This window comes from Canis lupus, chromosome 29 (genome assembly GCF_048164855.1).
Source record: "Canis lupus baileyi chromosome 29, mCanLup2.hap1, whole genome shotgun sequence".
In the NCBI taxonomy this organism is placed as follows: domain Eukaryota; kingdom Metazoa; phylum Chordata; class Mammalia; order Carnivora; family Canidae; genus Canis; species Canis lupus.
The window spans coordinates 29702738-29720670 of record NC_132866.1 but is presented as its reverse complement, the minus strand read 5'-3'; the positions used below and the strand labels follow the sequence as shown (position 1 = coordinate 29720670).

The window sequence follows — 17933 nt, the reverse complement described above, 5'->3', positions numbered from 1 at the left end:
AAGGCCCCACATCCAAATACTATCTCATTGGGAGACCATCACATAGGATAAGGTTTCAATATGAGTTTGGTGGTGGTGGTGGGGATCAAAGACATTCCATTTATAGCAATGAAATACAACTGTTGAGAAGTGACTGTCCAGCCAGGGACATCATTTCTGAAACCTTCACATCTAGATGGGACTATGTGACTGATGGTCAATGGAATTGAGTGGAAGGAATTTATGTGAATTCCGGGTTAGGCCCCTAAGCTAGCATAGGTGGTTCTGCACACTCTCTCTTCTCGTCTGCCAACTACAGGTGGATGCCCATAGCAACCTTGGAGGCCAAGTGCTGAGATGGCAGACTGCCTTCCATCTGGGTCCCTGAAGGGCTGTGGGGAATGGAACCACTACTTACCCCACTGCCACCAGTTGAACTTTACATGATCTATTAGCAAGAAATGTCGATTATGTTAGGTCATTGAGATTCTGGGGTTTATCTGTTATTGCAGTTAACAGTTACTTTGACATAGTGCATGTCACCTAACTTGAACAGCAACATTTCATTTGCACTTAGAGCCCTAATACTGGAAGCAAAGCCTGTGGAGAAGAGGAAATAGGGAGATGGCAGCACATCACGAAACCAATGATCCCACCTGTGTGTTAGTTTGTTGGGTGGAAATGTAGTGTGGACAACTGTGCCCCGCCTCCCCCTTCTCCCCACAGAACACCCTGAGAACAGAAAGTTAGAGCATTCACATTTTATTACTTACAGAATGTCATTTCAAAATATAAACTACCTCATGGACCCAGACTCTCTGCAATCACCAAGCTCGTATAAACCTTAATATAATCTGTTTTTGGAAGCAAATATTAACACCTGGTAAAATCCCCTGCAGAGAAGAAACTTTCCCTGGGAGGTGTTCCTTTACTCATTTTGCCAACTTCCAGATGAATAAAACTTAGGTTTCTTTTTTGCTTCTTCCAAAAATATAATTTATTATATAACATTTAGAACTTGAAAAAGAATCCTAGAATATTTTCATGAATAATAATTAGAAGAGTAAAGTTCATGCTGTGGGCTGTAAGGAAGGACCCCTTTTCTCAGCTGGGTGCATAGGACAGGGGGGTTTACTCATGAGCCAGTCATTTGGAATTTGGTCATCTCCTTCCAAATGCTCCAGGGCTCCTGGGGGAGCTGCTCTGCTGTTTAGTAGGAAGTGGGTGCCAAAGCAGTTGGTTTCTTGTGTTTTAGCTTTCTTATTTTAGAGTGGTCTATACAAATACAACCCCTCTGGCAGTAGTTAATGGATTTATTATTTAGTCTGGAAGACAAAGAGAAACTTCCAAACCTCTTAGTGATGGGGACAGGAGGAGCAGTGCTTTCAGGGACAATGCATGTGTAGGTGCTGCCTGGCTCTCCAGGACTTAGAAATATCAGGAATCATCACCTGTGGTGGGTGGTGATGGTAGGAGTTGTCCTTTAAATTATTCTACAGAAAAACACAGGGAAGGAGTGACCAGGAGGACCACTGGTGGGCCTGAGGGGAGGGTGGATTCCAAATGTTACAGCCAAGGTTGGTAGGTTACAGCCCTACTCACTACTCATTAGGCCTGCTCACAGGCTTCCCCCCACTTGACAGCTGTCCTGGGTGAAAGCACTAGTAGGGGTTTCTGTAGACACTCACAGGCTGTTAAGAAAGCTAGCTGTGGAGCTTCTTTGGAGGTGAGAAAAAGTTGGCCACCACCAGTCCAATGAGAGAGAGCATGGTTCAATGAGAGCAGGCTTTGGAATCCAACAGATCTGGGTTTGACTCCTGGTTCTGCCGCTCTGCTTATCTGGATTGTCTTGGACAAATCACTTCTCTGGTCTTCCCCAAACAGTCACCACCCAGGACTGGGCATAAGAAGGCAGTTATAGAAGTTTTTGTGTCCATGTGATTCTAAAGCAATGATTCTAAAGCTCTAGTTGTTTGAGTCTTATAAAAACTGTTTATCTTTGAGTGCCCCTTACTACCTTATTTGCAATTCTGGTATATCCTAAGAAAAGATTGCAAACAATTCTACAATAAGACTTAATTCCTGGTCAGTACAGATTTCCCTGGCCTCCAGGTTGGGAGCCCGAGGCAGAGGGAAGGCAATGAAACTGGAGAGGAGTTAGTGGGAAAGCAGTGGGCAGTGTCCAGGCTGGGGCAGGAGTACTGAGGTTAGAGAGAGAAGGGTAGTGGAGGAACCCTTGTGCATAAATGTTTTATGCCCCCTCTTCCCTTGCCTTCTCCAAGACACATCTCTATTATTTTTAGATATTCTATTAATGCTTCAAAAAAAATTTTTTTAAAGATTTTATTCATTTATTCATGAAAGACACACAGAAAGAGGCAGAGACACAGGCAGAGGGAGAAGCAGGCTCCATGCAGGAAGCCTGATGTGGGATTCGATCCCGGGACTCCAGGACCACATCCTGGGCCAAAGGCAGGCGCTAAACCGCTGAGTCACCAGGGATCCCCTGATGCTTCAAATTTTTAAAGTCTTTTTCTGTCCTAGTGTTTTTTATTGCCAGTGATATCTACCTGCTTCATCTTTGCTTCTGCAGAGTTTAAATACTGCCCTTTTGTTTTCAGAAATAAAGCCTCTCTCAGTGGATTTCCAAGGTGAATCCAGCAGCTGCATCCTTCCCAAACATGGGCCTGGAATGTACTTGTGGACCACACCTGCAGATGTGGGGCATGGCCAGAACCCCTCCAGCAGCTCAGCAGTTCACAGCCAGGTTCACAGTCAGGCTGGATCCCTTCCCTGCACACCCCCCCGGACCCCCCTCCAACCCCTCCATCCCCCCTGACCCCCCTCCACTCCCAAAGCCTCAGCAGCTTCTGATGCTCCAGGCCAGCAGGAGGACTTTCAGGTGAAATCCACCAAAAGCTTCTACCATTTGGAGGATGCAGGGCTTGGGCCCAACTGCTGGGGAGGGGCTGGGGCTATGAGGGCCACTGGGCCATTGGGAATTGTTCTGGGGGGTCCCAGGCCTTAGCCTCATTGTAAACCTGTTCTGGAATTTTCAAGCTTTTCTCCATCCAGAGATAAGCTAATATTCCACAGTTGCAGCTTTTTCAGGGAACTAGAAGAATTGAGACTTTTTCTTCAGACAACAATGAGAATTTGTTCTGAACCTTTGTGATAAGAAAAGAGAAAGAAAATCATTCCTAGAGGCAGGGAGAACAGACAATCATCTCAACAAAAGGCAAAGACTTCTCATTATACCTTATTATGCTTTCAAATAAGCATCTCTGCAAGCCCATTCTTCAGTTTCAAGTAAAGTGGCTCTAAAGTCTTGGATGATCTCAGTCGTGTCTTATTTTAGGAGGAAAAAATCTGATCTGGGAAGCTAGTGGATGAACTCTTTTGTCCCAGGGCCCAGCCTTGCAAACTGCTCCCCTGGTATGCATTGTGATGCTGAGTTTTGCCACAGGCTGTCTTTTGGGGGAGTATTATAGGGGAATCCCTTATAGGAAGTGAGCCCTACTGATTTAGTAATTATCCCCCATCCCAAATGCAAAAGCCAGGACAGGTGCTCTATAGGGAAATCCCTAAAGAATATGATGTTATCAGTATCCTTTGAATAACGCAAATACTTCCACGAGACAGTCACAAAATTAGAATTTCAGGACCCCAAAGATAAATTTCAATGATTCCCTCTTCCCTTTTTATTAACTAAAAAAAAAAAAAAAAAAAAAAAAAAAAACCAAAAAGCAAAATTTAAACCTCTTGGGAGCATTTAATACACAGAGAAAGAAAAAAGAAGCAGAAACTGCCTATCTTCTGCAGGCTTAGAAGCTTAGTGAAGAATCAACACTTATTTACACAAAGTGTGCTTTGCACGGAGTTCTGGAGGTTTGACTGCATTGAATTCGAGGTGAGGGAGTGAGGCTGTGAGGTGGGCAACCACTGGGCTTGGTGGTTAAATGGACAGGCACTGGATTATTCTCCACTCAGCAACCCACTGCCCTGGGTGGCCCTGGGCCAGCTACGACCTCTCTCCACACCTCATCGGAAGGTGGGGGTAAAACCAGGGACTCCTTCATGGGGCTACTATATATGTAAAGCAAACTGGCCAGGCCCAGACCCACTGGGACCGCTGCTCTTATGTTATCATTGGAAGCCTATAGCTGTGCCCATATATAGAGGAGATTTTGTTATCTGCACAAATTTTTTAAACTTTGGGGAGACAACTACTTGGTCTCTCCTTTCCTCTGTCTTCCTTACTTGGACTGTCCTCATTTGGGCTGTTCTATCCCAGCCTTGGCGCTTCTCTTCCCTTGCTCCCCACCAGAGCTGAGGCTTCAGCAGGAGCTGCCTGCTTCCTGAGGAGGAGGCCCCCTAGGATAACCTTGCACCTGACAGTGCCAGGGTCTGCTCCCCTCTCTCCATCCTCTTCTGGGCTGAGCATGCCCACTGACCAGGTCCAGCCCAGTATTTGTTCCCCCACCTCCGGTGTGCTCATCCTCCTGGACCTGCTGACACACTTGACAAAACCCAAGTCCACTCTTCCTCACGCAAAGAGTGGCCTGTTGCTTCCCTCCCCCCAATCACCCCCCATCTCTGTTCTCCATGCTGAGTCTCCTGGACTTCCTCCCTTGTGTCACCTCAGACCTGGCCCTGTCCTTAGCCCCTGTCATTCATGCCATTTACCCTGAGAAAGAAAATCAAACCCATAGGAAAGAGTAGTTTCAGTGGCAGCTTATTTGCATCTTACCTCTTAAATCATATGGAAGGTTTATCATAAACTTTAAATCAGTCCATGTCCCCTGCCCAGTTCGGGGGTGGGGGGGATCCCACTCACCACTCCACAGTTCCCCAGCAGACCTCAGTTTCCAGATACCCTCTTCCCCAGGTGGTGAACTGAAAGCTTTGTTCTGTTGCCTGGGGGCTGGTCTGGGGGAGCAGGGACCTGGTCATCTTTCAGGACTGGATTAGCTTTCTGCCTAGGAAATGCCACTGGCAGGCTCACCACTCCTTGGGAAGAGGCAGAAAGGTTAGATTCCCTTGTATCTTACAGTGATGACTTTCGATTTACACCTTTTTTTTTTTATGGTTTTGGTCAGACAAACTATTAAGAGCTTGATCTACATGCCCTTAAAATTCCTTCAGATTTGATACAGGTCTAATTATTTGCTTGTTCAGTTGGGGGGTGTGTGCACGTGCGTGTGTGCACGTGTGCATGTGCATTTGCTGGTTCAGTGTGCTTTCTCTTTGTGCTGAAGCTCCCTTCCTCTCAGCCACATGACGGATGATGATTGCTTTCTGTGGTGCCTAATACATTGTTCTCCACTCCATGAATATTGTTACCTGACTCCCATTCCAACCCCAGGGGAATCTGGATGCACAGAGGAATAGAACCCTCTTACAAAATCTGGAGCATGATTGCAATTTTACTTTTGAAGCACCCGCTTCCCAGAGGAATAGTCAGTGATGGATGCCACTGTCAGAAGCCCAGATGCACACAATCATGCATCAACCAGGAAATGACAGAAACAGCTCACCCAGCAGGCCGGCGCTGACCCACCTGCCTGCTCCCCTGTAGGAAGAGAGGTGACGGGAAACCCAGGGCAACAGCAGGGAACAGACAAGGAGAGGAATCAGAGGAGGATTGGGCTCCTGAGGGCCCACCTGGTGGTTTCCTTCCCCATTTTGTGCTGAGGGCAGCAGTCACACACTATGGTCCACAGTCGTATAGCTGTGTGACCCGGATCATGGAGAGCTGTTTCATCTGTCCTTGGCATGTGCCATCAGCTCATTTACATGGTGTATACATGGATACATACAGCTCTATACATGTACCTTCATCCTTACATAGGTACAGTGATGGGTGATGTCTACATGTTCCTTTGGGGTGGATGTGGCCTACCTAGGCTAAGCTCATGCTATGGCATTAGTCTCTTTGGAGAGCAAGTCTGCTGATTCCAGCAGGATGGGGCAGCAGAGATTGATTTGTTGCTAAGAAGATGTCTGAAAAATCAGGATACTATCAGGGTGGGAGAGTGGAAAGCGGTCCAGCAGACCAGCTGGTAACTTGTGGGTATGAGGGTGGCTTATCGGTAGCGGCAGGCCAAAGCGTTGACGTTCTTGACCACATAAAAGCCCATGGTGACTGGAGGGATGACCAAAGTCCGGCCAGGCCGCAGGGGGCGGGGCTTCAGTTCTGGGAGGGTCCCATCATCCACCATCACTAGGGGCTGGCCGTTCAGCTGCACTGACCTACAGTGAAGAAAAACAGCAGGGAGCTTGTTATTGCACCATCACAGCAGAGCCTGGGCAGCCCCTGATTGCCTGCCACCCAGTATCAGTCAGTCTGAAACTTCCCCGGGCTATCCTGTACTGACACTTGGTATGCCCAGGCTCTCACCTCGGTGTTTTACTTTTTAAAATGTATTAAAAATACTCCAGCAATGCTCCGAGAAAGAAATGCCATTATCCCATTTTACCCAGGGTGGCTAAGTGGCTTGTCCAAGGTCATCCAGCTTGTTGGTCTGGGAGCCAGGATTTGAACACAGGTTGTCTAGTTGCAGAGACATGTCATTTAGACAAGCAAAAAGTCTGTGATGCAGAAGCTAAAAAGTGTATCACACCTATTTTTTTAAAATCATAATAGCAGTTCAATTTGACTTTACACAGAGAGAATTTTTTTCCGGTGGAATGTTGCATAGGCTTAAGATGATTTCAGAAGTCTCCTAGTTAACTGATCTCTTTAATTTAGTTGAGAGATGAGAGAATTAACATCATGTTACTTGTCTAGGCTTGTTCTGAAGGAGGAGACAGACATTTAATGACTCTCCTTTTTCTGAGAATGAGTTTTCATAACTATTTATTTTAGAGAGAGAGAATGTGAGCAGGGACAGAGGGCAGAGGGAGAGGGAGAGATAGAATCTTAAGTGGGGCTCGATCTCATGACCTTGAGATCACGATCAAAGGTTGGACACTCAACTGACTAAGCCACCCAGGTGCCCCTCATATCTAATATTTAATGGATGTTTCTGTTTTAGCAACACAATGGAGTAGGCGACAAAGCAGGCATTTTAAAATTCCAATTCACCCATCCTGCTTGCTTTTATTCTTCCTGTGTACCAGCCATCTTCAATCATGAGAAGAGGGCCACATACAGAGTACACTTAGGAGGAAAGGAAGTAGCTCATCACTCATCCTTGGCCAGTGGTACAGAGTCCAGAGAACTTCTCAGCTGTTCCTGACCCGGAATGACTTGTGCAGTCATGTACCCAGATTGAAGCTCAGTTTTTTGGGTCAGAAGAAAAGGCCAGAGCCAGGCCACCAGCTGGAACTAAGGCTATGAGTCACCCTCAGAAAATCAACATTGCATAGTGGTGACTGTTTTGGGGCCTTGCCCAACCTCCAATGTGATAACAGTGCAGTGATACTATCTGGGCCATAGAGAGATGTAGAGAATGCAATGTTAGACACTGATACAGAGGTCTTTTTAAAAATATTTATTTATTTACTTATGAGAGAGAGAGAGAGAGAGGCAGAGACACAGGAGGAAGGAGAAGCAGGCTCCATGCCAGGAGACCGACACGGGACTCGATCCCCAGACTCCAGGATCGCGCCCTGGGCCAAAGGCAGGCACCAAACCGCTGAGCCACCCAGGGATCCCCCAGAGGTCTTTTTTTCATATTACTTCTGTGCTATGAATGATAGGTTTAGAGAGAGATACTCAGACCTATGCCCAGCAGAGCAGTGAATTCCCAGAGATAAGTATGTTGTGAATTGCTCCCAACAGAAAGCAAGGCAGGGAGGCAGGTCCAAGCCTGGTCCCGCATGGAAAAGTCTGGGCCTGGTCCAGATCTGACAGACCAGAAGGGCAGCTGCCCTCTTCTTATTGGTGTGATTCAGGGATGAAAGAGTGAGCAGAGGACTCCTGTAGGGAGAGCCAGACCTGCCCCTGGAAAAGCACAGAAGGAGGAGAACTGAGATCTGATGAAGTATTGACCTCATCAAATCTGCAAGGAGCTTTTGCTCCAAATTTGAGTGATTCTCTCTGGTGAAGATAGACTACTCATTGGAGTAGGAGGTATGGTGAGGAGAAGGGGTCCAGTTGCAAAAAAAAATCCAGAACAGGTCTTCACAGTGTACTGTCATTATTTTGTTTCAGGTGGTGTGAATATCCAACAACCAGACAATACGTACCGTCAAATACAAGTTCAATAAAATTAATAAATCTTTCCAATGACTCCTCAGTTGATATCACTGCTCTACTTGAAGACCTTCAATGATCCCTCTTACATATGGAACTGGGTGCAAGCCCTTCCTGTAAGGAATTAGGTAATGCCTTTTAGGAGTCACATGATCCCACAGCATTGATACCTCTGGATTCTGGGAAGTGCAAAAGAAAGTGTGATAAGCAAGCCTTTGAAAGTCTATATCATTATTCTGGAACAGGGCCCATTCTGATTTCCTTGTTGGTTATGTAAGACACTAACCCAAGTGTGGGTGGAACCAGGGAGCATGGTTGAGATTCTGGACTGATCTCCAGTTCCAGGAGCCCAGTCACTAACTTGCTAGACAGTCACCTCCATTCTAGGGGCTTTTTCCTCTGGACAGTTGCTATAGGCTGTAGGGCCAGACACATGAAATACAAAGTATGCGGTGCTCTGACAGCATAATGAGCCCCATAAGTAGGAGATGGTATTTTGTTATTAATTCTTTTCACCATAGCTACTAGTAAAGTTATTGGTCCTTGTACTTTTTTTTTTTTTATAAATTTTTTTTTAAATTTTTATTTATTTATGATAGTCACAGAGAGAGAGGCAGAGACACAGGCAGAGGGAGAAGCAGGCTCCATGCACCGGGAGCCCGACGTGGGATTCGATCCCGGGTCTCCAGGATCGCGCCCTGGGCCAAAGGCAGGCGCCAAACCGCTGCGCCACCCAGGGATCCCTGGTCCTTGTACTTGACTGCTCTTGGGACTGACAAATTTCATGGCTTCTTCTTAAAATCCTCTCTTCCCTTGGCTCCATGGTACCTCTGTCTCTTTCTGTCTCTCTTGCCGCTACTCTCCTTCTCCTTCATTTCTGCATGTGGTTGCCTCCTGAGGGGAATTATTCACTTCTACCTGCCTCTTAGATGGTGAGGTTCTTGGTGTTTTGTCCTTGGACCTCTTCTCCCACACTCTATACCATGGCTGAGTGCTATTACCCACACCCAGGACTTTATTATCCATGTCAATACTTCCCAAACCTAGCCTAGGTCCTTCTTCTAATATATCTCCACTTGGCTGTCCCATAGGAACTACAAAGTCGCTATGTCCAAAGTCAAAATTTTCTTCTCAAACCCTGTCCTTTTCTCTGCCTTTTTTGTGTTGGTACCACCATCTACCCAATTACCTAAGCCAGCAAGCTGGTCATCTGGGACTTTGCCCCCAATTCTTACATCAGGGTCACTGAGTCCAATCAATTCTACCTTTTAATATTTTTCATATCTGCTCCTTTCTTTCCATTCTTTAGTTCAGAGCTTGCCATGTAACCCATCTCTTTGTCCCCTGCCTTGCCTTTCTCCTGCTGCTTGCCACATTGCCAGCAGAGCATCAATTGCTGTCACTCCTTTAAACCCTTCAGCATCTCCCCATGCCTTCTACTTTCACAGGGACAATGAAGCCTAGCTCTGGCTAGCTCTCCAGTCTCAGATCCTGCCAGTACCCTTTACTCCAATGCTAACTGGCTCACCAACTTCTGGGGGTGGGGAGTGGGGCATGAGCTGAGTTGGCAGTCCTTGTAAGGTCATGAACATGAACAATTATGCATGAACAAAGAGTGTTTCACAATGAAAAGCTAGCTAAGTCTTGCACATAAATATTTTTCAAATGACAATGTCAGTAGATACTGTTGGGAATAAAGTACACAAGTTCCTTCAAAAGTATAATAAATATTTTTCAAGTGTAAGTACCAGCAGACACTGTTGGGATTAGTAAGACACAAGTTCATAGAAAACTGTTAAAAGATTCCTAATGGAATTTTTTTGGCGGGGGGCATCATGCGCTTTTCTCAAGCAAGAGGTTTAAGGTTTTACTTATTTATTTAGAGACAGAGGGAGGGTGGTAGAGAAAGAGGAGTGGAGGGACAAGCAGACTCCCTGCTGAGCATGGAGCCTGATGCAGGGCAGGGCTCTGGATCTCAGGACCCCGAGACCATGACCTGAGCTTAAACCAAGAGTCAGACGCTTAACTGACTAAGCCCCTGTGGTGCCCCTCAAGCAAGAGATTTTAAAAGGACAATCACTATAATGTGGCAAGGCCATGACATTAGCCGACGTTAAAAAGGAACCCTAGTGGGATCCCTGGGTGGTGCAGCGGTTTGGCGCCTGCCTTTGGCCCAGGGCGCGATCCTGGAGACCCGGGATCGAATCCCACGTCGGGCTCCCGGTGCATGGAGCCTGCTTCTCCCTCTGCCTATGTCTCTGCCTCTCTCTCTCTCTCTGTGACTATCATAAAATAAAATAATAATAATAATAATAAAAAGAACCCTAGTTCTTTTGCAGGGCTGACTCCCTTACCCTGAAGGACCAAATTGAACAACCTGTGGTTCCACTTCTGTGGTGCTCCTTCCTCCTAGAATACAACCACCCTCCTCCCCTGTCAGACCCCCTGTCAGACTAGCTACATTGGGTCCTTGCAGAACCTGCTCAGGTGTTGTCCCTCTGGGAAACCTTTTCTAATCTCTGGGCTGGGCTAGAAGCCCCAACTCTGGACACTCCTGTACCCTAAACTTCTCTATAACTACCTACTGAATTGTAGTGACTTACACTCCCCCTCACTGGGCTGTGAGCTTGGTGAGGAAGGGGATCATGTCTTTCAAACCTAAATCCTCGGTGCCTAACAAGGTGCCCAGTATAGAGTAGGGAAGAAGTATTTTTGGAGTGAATGAACTTTGGTGCTCTTCTGCATTACTTTTTATCTTCTGTGGGGAGGAGGGGGGAGTTTCTCCAGCTTGAGATTGGCTCCCTGGAGGTTCGCTGTCTTTACAGATTTCATTAACCTACCAATTACTCTTGCTCTCAGTGGCTCTGGAGATGTTAGATAAGACCTGAATTATCACTGATTCTCAGTCACTCACCAAATACCTTATCCCAACCTGACACAAGGCCATTGATCATGGACAGTATTTTTCATCCTTAAAAAAGATCCATATGACCATCTCTTAACTAAGTTAAAATGAGTTAATTTGGTGAGACCCTGAGTCCCCATACATCCTTATCTATGAACTCCCTCCCTTATAAAGACGGACCACATGCTTTACCACCTCCATCCAATTTTTTCTGTGTATATTTTTCTTTAAATATTTATCCTGTTACCCAGTGAAGTCATAGCATGCTAAATATTACAATAATATTTCATTTTTATAAATAATTTGTAGGTTTGAAAACAGTCACACTGATGATAAAAATCGAGTGGTACACACTATTTTGTAGACAAAGTCATTTAGCTATGATTTAATTTGACTATTGCATTTAGTTCTTCCAACAACCAGCTGAAACAGGGGTTAACATCCCTATATTATGGTGAGACCCCTCAGAGTTTAGAGGGGCCTCACCTAAGTCACAAAGCCAATAAGTGGTAGGGGTGAGATCTGCAATGCTGTCCTTTATCATGGTCCTATCTGGCCTCCCTTGTGATTGCTAAAGAGCCCTATGAGGTACATGGGGCAATTATTATTATTATTATTATTGTAACTTTACTATTGAGATGAAGTCAGAGAGGTTAAGTGGTCTGGGCAAGGTCACATAGCTAATAGGTGCTAAGCTAGGTCTCGAATTCAATCTTTCCGACCTCTCTTTCTACTATTTCATGGTGTTCTCCAATTCCAGATGGCACTCACCCCGATCATGTTTCTTTATTTCAAAACCATTCCTTATCATGTTTCCATCATATTTTGGGACCTCTTTACTGCCCATGACTTTTCAAACCAAATGCTAAATGATCCAGCCTATGTTGAACTATTTCTCTTAATTCCCTAGCTGCTGAGGGCATTTAAATTATCCAAATATTAGGACAACTGCATTTTATCACCATCTGTTTTTACAAAGTCTGAGTTACTTTTCAATTCCTAAACTTGTTTTCTTTATTTTGCATGCTATTTGGAATGGAATTCAATGTGTCAGTGTGAGTCAAGCCTCCTGCTCCCCAGGTCTCTGTGGGAGCCCCTTGCCAAGGTCACCCTCCTTCCCCCAACACCTGTCTACAGTCTCTGGGTTTCATGTCTTACCCTGGTTGTTGCTAGCCATGGATACTGAAGCAAGCTCTCAACTACCCTGAGGTCTCAGGGTAGCAGGTCTAGTGAGCATGCTTTTTTGTCAGTCTTGAAGATAATTTGCTTGACTCTGGTCTGGCCCCGGGTGAACTTTTGTGGGGGCAGAGGCTAGGGAAGTCTTTGTATTATAGGGAGCATTCGTGGGAGCTGTGTCTGCTTCAGGCTGGCATATTTGGGACCTTGAGTGGGAGGTGAAGGGACTTAGGTGAAGGGACTCAGCTATTTCAAGGAAGTGATTTGCCTTCTCTGAGAGCTTGGGTCTCTCTATGTATAAGATAGACTAGTTGAAACCTAAGATTCCTTCTGTCTTGAACATTTTTTAGGTGGGTTGTCCAAAGCCTAACAACTAGCTTGAGGCATTGCTCAAACTCAGAGTGATCCTGCACAGTTAGAAATCTGATCACGATATTCGCCCACCTAATGTTCAGTAGCGCCCTGCTGATCTTAGAACACTGTCCAGAGCCTTTTACCTACGTCTCCAGCCCTTTAGAGGCATCTTCACAGGGCACTGGCATTGCTGACAGCTTGTCAGTCTCTCCCCCAGGCGGGAAGACCATGTGTGTGTCTTGTCCATTCCTGCAGTCTCCCTATACCAATTCACATAGCAGGTGATCAAGAAAAGAAGGACTGATTATATGTATATGTATAGATATAGATGTATGCAGGGAGATGAACCTAGAAGGAAAAGACCCTGGACTGGAAGGCCAGAGACCCGAGTTTTAGTGTAGACTTCCAGCATGAACTATGTCGGCCTGGCCCTGTCACCAGTCTGTCTGGTCCTTGTTCCTGGATCGTTAAACCGTTGGAGGGGAAAGAAGAAGGGAGGCAGAGGAGAGGGAGGATAATGCATAGGAATCTGGCGCGTGTGCTGGGGCGCGGCCTCGGCTCCCTGTGCTCCCAGGCGGCCTCTCGGGCCAGGAGGCGCCCCCTGCGCCACTAGAGGGCGCTCTTGCTCCACACAAGGGCTCCGGAGCGCCGCCCCCGCCCGCGCGCGGCCTCCCCGAGGAGCGCAGCGCAGGGTCGCTCGGATCCCAGCCGAGAGCGCGTCGCGGTCCCCTTGGCGGAGGGCCCGCCTGAAGGTTGCCGAGACTCAGGAAGCGGTTCGGCCGGCGTGCAGGGAGGGGGCGCAGGTGCGCCCCGGAGCCCCGGGCCTCCGCGCCGGCCGCGCACCTGTGTGCACTTTACAGGCTCCCCGGGGCCGGCGGCCCCTCGCGGCCCCTCGCGGCCCCTCGCGGCCGAGTCAGGACGCTGGGCTGTGCGGCTGCGGCTGCCCTTCTCCGGGCCAGGGCCAGGGCCAGGGCCAGCGCCAGGTTGGGGCCTGGGGGCTCGAGGACAGAGGGGCCTTGCTGTCCCCGTGCTCCCGGGGAGGCCGTGCATCTGGGTGGCGTAGAGGGGAAGTTCCTTTGAAAGGGCCGCGAGTGATGCCACTGGGCCGCGGAGGGCCGCGGAGGGCCGCGGAGGCGCCGCAGCTAGTGTCGCCGGCCTCACTAGCCCCGCTGGAGCAGGGGCTGCAGGATGCTCACTCCCCTCCCGGGGGTGCTCCTGCCTCAGGGGCCATGGGGAGGATGGCGTCCCAGTGCGCCCTGAAGCTTTCCCCCTCTCTTTGCCTCGCCTGGAACCTGGTAGAGACTGTCAGAAAGTCCCCTCTCCCTCCAGGCCCCACTGGCCGCGGCCTTCAAGGCCTCATGGGGCAGCGGAGGAGAGGCCGGTATCTGCAGCTCCCTCTAGCACCCGTCCTGCCGGCTTTACTTTACCTGTGTGCTGGGGTCATTTCGCCGGCTACACCCGACTGTTTTCATTTCCTCGTTTTCAGTAGCATGTGGTTCAGTGCCTTCTTGCTTAGGAGAGTAATCCTACTTAATGTTTGTTGCCTTCCACTAAGTCAGCCTCTCTAGGAGTTCTCCTGATTGGACACTAACCCCTTCCCCTATTGTTAAGGAGAGGAGACTGTACCAGAGAGATCAAATGGATCTCCTGTTCCCCTCACCCCTCAAGTAGCCCCACATTGTGTGTGAGGCTCCTGGCCACTCAGACCCTTTGAGGCTGAGAGGATCATTTGCCCTTCATCCTATTCTTTGAGGGGTGTGTTGAAACAATGAGGAGGGGATCCCTGGGTGGCGCAGCGGTTTAGCGCCTGCCTCTGGCCCAGGGCGCGATCTGGAGACCCGGGATCGAATCCGACGTCGGGCTCCCTGCATGGAGCCTGCTTGTGTCTCTGCCCCTCTCTCTCTCTCTCTCTCTCTATCATAAATAAATTTTAAAAATTAAAAAAAAAAAAAGAAACAATGAGGAGTTTTGGTCTAACTTCTGTATCACTGAACCAACACTAGGACTCCTTTATGCGGACAGAGCTGGGGGATTTTATAGACAAGTTGTCAGAGATCTAGGCTTTTCCTGTTTGGGGGTCATGACTTGATCTGTGTTCTATCCCAGGCTGTGTAATAATGTCTACTCCATACTGGGATTTTACCATGTGCTTCTAATGGCTTAGAGTAACTTAGCACATTTGGCAGACAAGATGAGAGCCCAGCTAAGGAACCTGGGTTTATACTGATATTGTTAATTCCCAACAGATGGGGAAATCATCTGGGGGCAGTTTGGAAAGAAAATTTGATTCTGCGACCATCTCAAAGCTCCATGTCATAGGCCTATCACACTCAAACCACAGGACACAATAAGAACCAGCTATAAAAACCATGGAGAGGCTTTAACATGTGGTTAACTCTGTTCCCTTCCCATTATAAAGAATCGGTGCCATGATCTCCGGCATTCATGAGTATACAAGGGGCATTACTCATCTCCCTACTGTTCTCTGTGTTGTACAAATTCAATTGTAGCAGACGGAGCCCTTACCCGTGAAGACAGAAACTCAGAAACATGCAAATGTGTGGTCAGATACACTATAATTAACACATTACACAAGGAGAGAGACAAGGAAAATCACACTTTCTCAGCCTGGATTTTGAGGTCTTCTGTGTTCTGGCTCTGGTATATTTCTGTGGCCTTTCCTCTCACCCATACAAAGCATCTTATATTCCAATCATGTAAAATGATTTGCCATCACCCACTCCCTTCAAACAAAATGAGCCTTGAACTTTTGTACTTCTGAACATTAGTAAGCTCATCCCACTGCCCGGAATCTCCTTCTGTCCAGCATTTCCTAGGTATATCACTCATCCTTCCAGCTCCTGCTCAGTGGCCCTCAGCCCTGAGGACTTCCTAGGTTGCCAAGTTAGAATTCATCTCTTCCTTCCTTATACTCCCCTTTCCTATATTTACCCTCTTGTGGTCTGTCTTGTCTTCTTGTCTTAAAATATCACCAGGTTCCCCCAGTTCTAATTGTGTGGAGCTGGAAGAGGCAAGTGTGGGGATGAGAAGTGTCTCCTTTATGGGCAGTCTACAGGTGAGATGAAGAGAGTCAGGCAAGAGGGCAGGTGTATGTGTGTGCACATGTGCACAGATGGGTTTTCCATATGTAAAAGTATGAGATAAAGTCTATAAGCCACACCCAAAATTAGTTCCATCATTCTAAAGTCATGAATACCTATTCAAATATGTTAAAGGGATAAATATCTCGGTTTTATGGGATTTTGATAAAATGCTCCCTATAGTATCAGGTGCACCCTCAAAAGCAAAAAGTAAGACATCCCAGGTGGCACAGGCTCTGTTCCAGAGCCCACAGATGTCAAAATGCATAGTGTGCGGTGATTCAGAATCATTCCTGCAAAGGTGAGCAGAGAAGAAGTAGTCTGCCAAGTGATTATTGGTGTTGGGCAGCTGGTCCCCCAGTTTGGTGCTCTAGGCCCCTCATCTGGAATAAGCCACATGTCATCTCGGGCTTCCTGGTGCTTGGCAGCCAAAGATCTACTGATTCAGGGCCCAGGCCCTGCCGTAGGGATGAGTTGGATTAAGATTTTTCAGTTCCCTGTGGCTTACATTTGTCTGTCACCCAAACCACAGCCTCTGGAGGATGTGGAGAAAGGAGAAGACAAGGGCCATTTCTTCTCAGTCTAGCAGAACTGCCTACATAGTCTGCTTCCTTGCCCCTCATTTTGGAGTCAACTGCTCAGAAACATGTGAGTGTTAGCCTAAAGTGCTCATTCACCAGTGTTTCATCTGGGTTATCTGGAACAGAATAGAAGTCTCTGCCTGCAGTGAGAGTCCCCAGGTGAGTGAAGGTGGGGAGGGGAGGCCCTAGCCTTGATGGACAGCTGTGCAGAGAGATTCCAGCTGCTGGGAGTGAGCTGCAAGAAAATGTATTCTGGAGCCGAGAACAAATGAAAAACTCTCAGAAAACAACCCCAAGTGCAAAGTGAAAACCCTGAATTCCTAAACATCTTGGTTTAAGATGTCAAGTTACTGTAAAATATAAAAGCATTTTATAATCCTCTAATCTGCACAGCGATCTGTACATTACTAATATGGGAGTTCAAACAAAACAAACAATAAAACCTATGGGGAGCCGTACACATCCTTCCACTTAGTCATAGAGAACTCCCGGGGGCTCATGGCATGTTCACACCTTTGGCAAAATGGCTTCGAGCCTAAATGAAGACTAGAATCTGGGTGAAATCAAAGATGGAAATCAGCCGGGATGTTGCTCCAGCGTTTTCTGGAGCGACAATGGTTCGCAACCTTGACCACATATTTGAATCACCTGGGGACCTTTAAAAATACTGTTGCCTGGGTCCCAGGCCAGAGATTTTGGTTTAATTGGTCTGGGGTGTGGCTTGGGCATGTTTTTTTTTGTTTTTTTTTGTTTTTTTTTTTAAAGCTCCCAGGTGATTCAGAGCACAGCCACAGTTGAGCACCAGAGGTAGAAGAGAGAGTGGGAATATGTTTGCAGCTGGGGGTGGAAGGGACTCAAACAGCTTTCTAACCATAACATTCTTCATTTATTTCCAATAAAAAGAGCTTTTCTTACTGTTTTGGAGTACCATGTCAAGAGGCCACATTATTTTTAACCTAATAGTAAGATGTGAACTTTTCTTTTTTTTTTTTTTAAGATTTTATTTATTTGAGAGAGAGACAGTGATAGAGATCGCGCGAGAGAGCACAGGCAGGGAGGAGAGGGAGAAGCAGGCTCCCCGCTCAGCGAGGAGTCCAACACAGGGCTTGATCTAGGATCATGACCTCAGTTGAAGGCAGATGCTTAAATGACTGATCCACCCAGGCACCCCAGATGTGAGCTTCTCAAAGGCAAGTTTTTTTGAATTGTCTGAAGCAAGCATTTTTGCTTTTTCAAGAGAACTGCTTCATTTCATTTCTCCCTCCAGTGTGTCCACTAGTGAGATGAACATGCTCCTTACTACCAGGGAGGCGAGTGTGTAGCACTGCCCAGGATGAATTAAGAACCTAATCAGATGAAGCATTTGCACAGATAACAAACTGCATTTCTTTAACATTCAGGAGAAAACTTCTGCTTCTTTTTGAAGGGCAAGTTCTCAAAGGCATTTAGGTTTCTCTGAGGTTCTGAGCTGTGGCACAGAGAGTTCCCTACAGACAGAAGGTGGGTCAAGCTCTTTCCAGGCAAGAGGAACCGAAGGGGATTAAATATATCATCCAGTATTTTCACTGTGGTTTCCAGATATGTATGTAATTACTCCGATAACGCACAGTATATGTTGGTTATGGCTACTATGTCTT

At 47.0% G+C, this 17933-nt stretch overlaps 1 protein-coding gene across 3 annotated transcripts in view; it reads right to left on the bottom strand.

The window, feature by feature from the left end:
* Positions 1 to 3731: 3731 nt before the first annotated feature.
* The window catches only part of HPSE2 (heparanase 2 (inactive)), a 629145-nt gene continuing 614943 nt past the window's right edge, over positions 3732 to 17933 (bottom strand). For 2 of the 3 annotated variants that reach the window (XM_072805743.1, XM_072805742.1), the window contains one exon: positions 3732 to 6231. In XM_072805743.1, the coding sequence (XP_072661844.1) occupies positions 6066 to 6231 (166 nt within the window). In that variant the 3' untranslated portion in view covers positions 3732 to 6065. Of the gene's footprint in view, positions 6232 to 8172; positions 8294 to 17933 lie in introns of all 3 variants that reach the window. The other variant, XR_012020748.1, reaches the window with a different exon arrangement.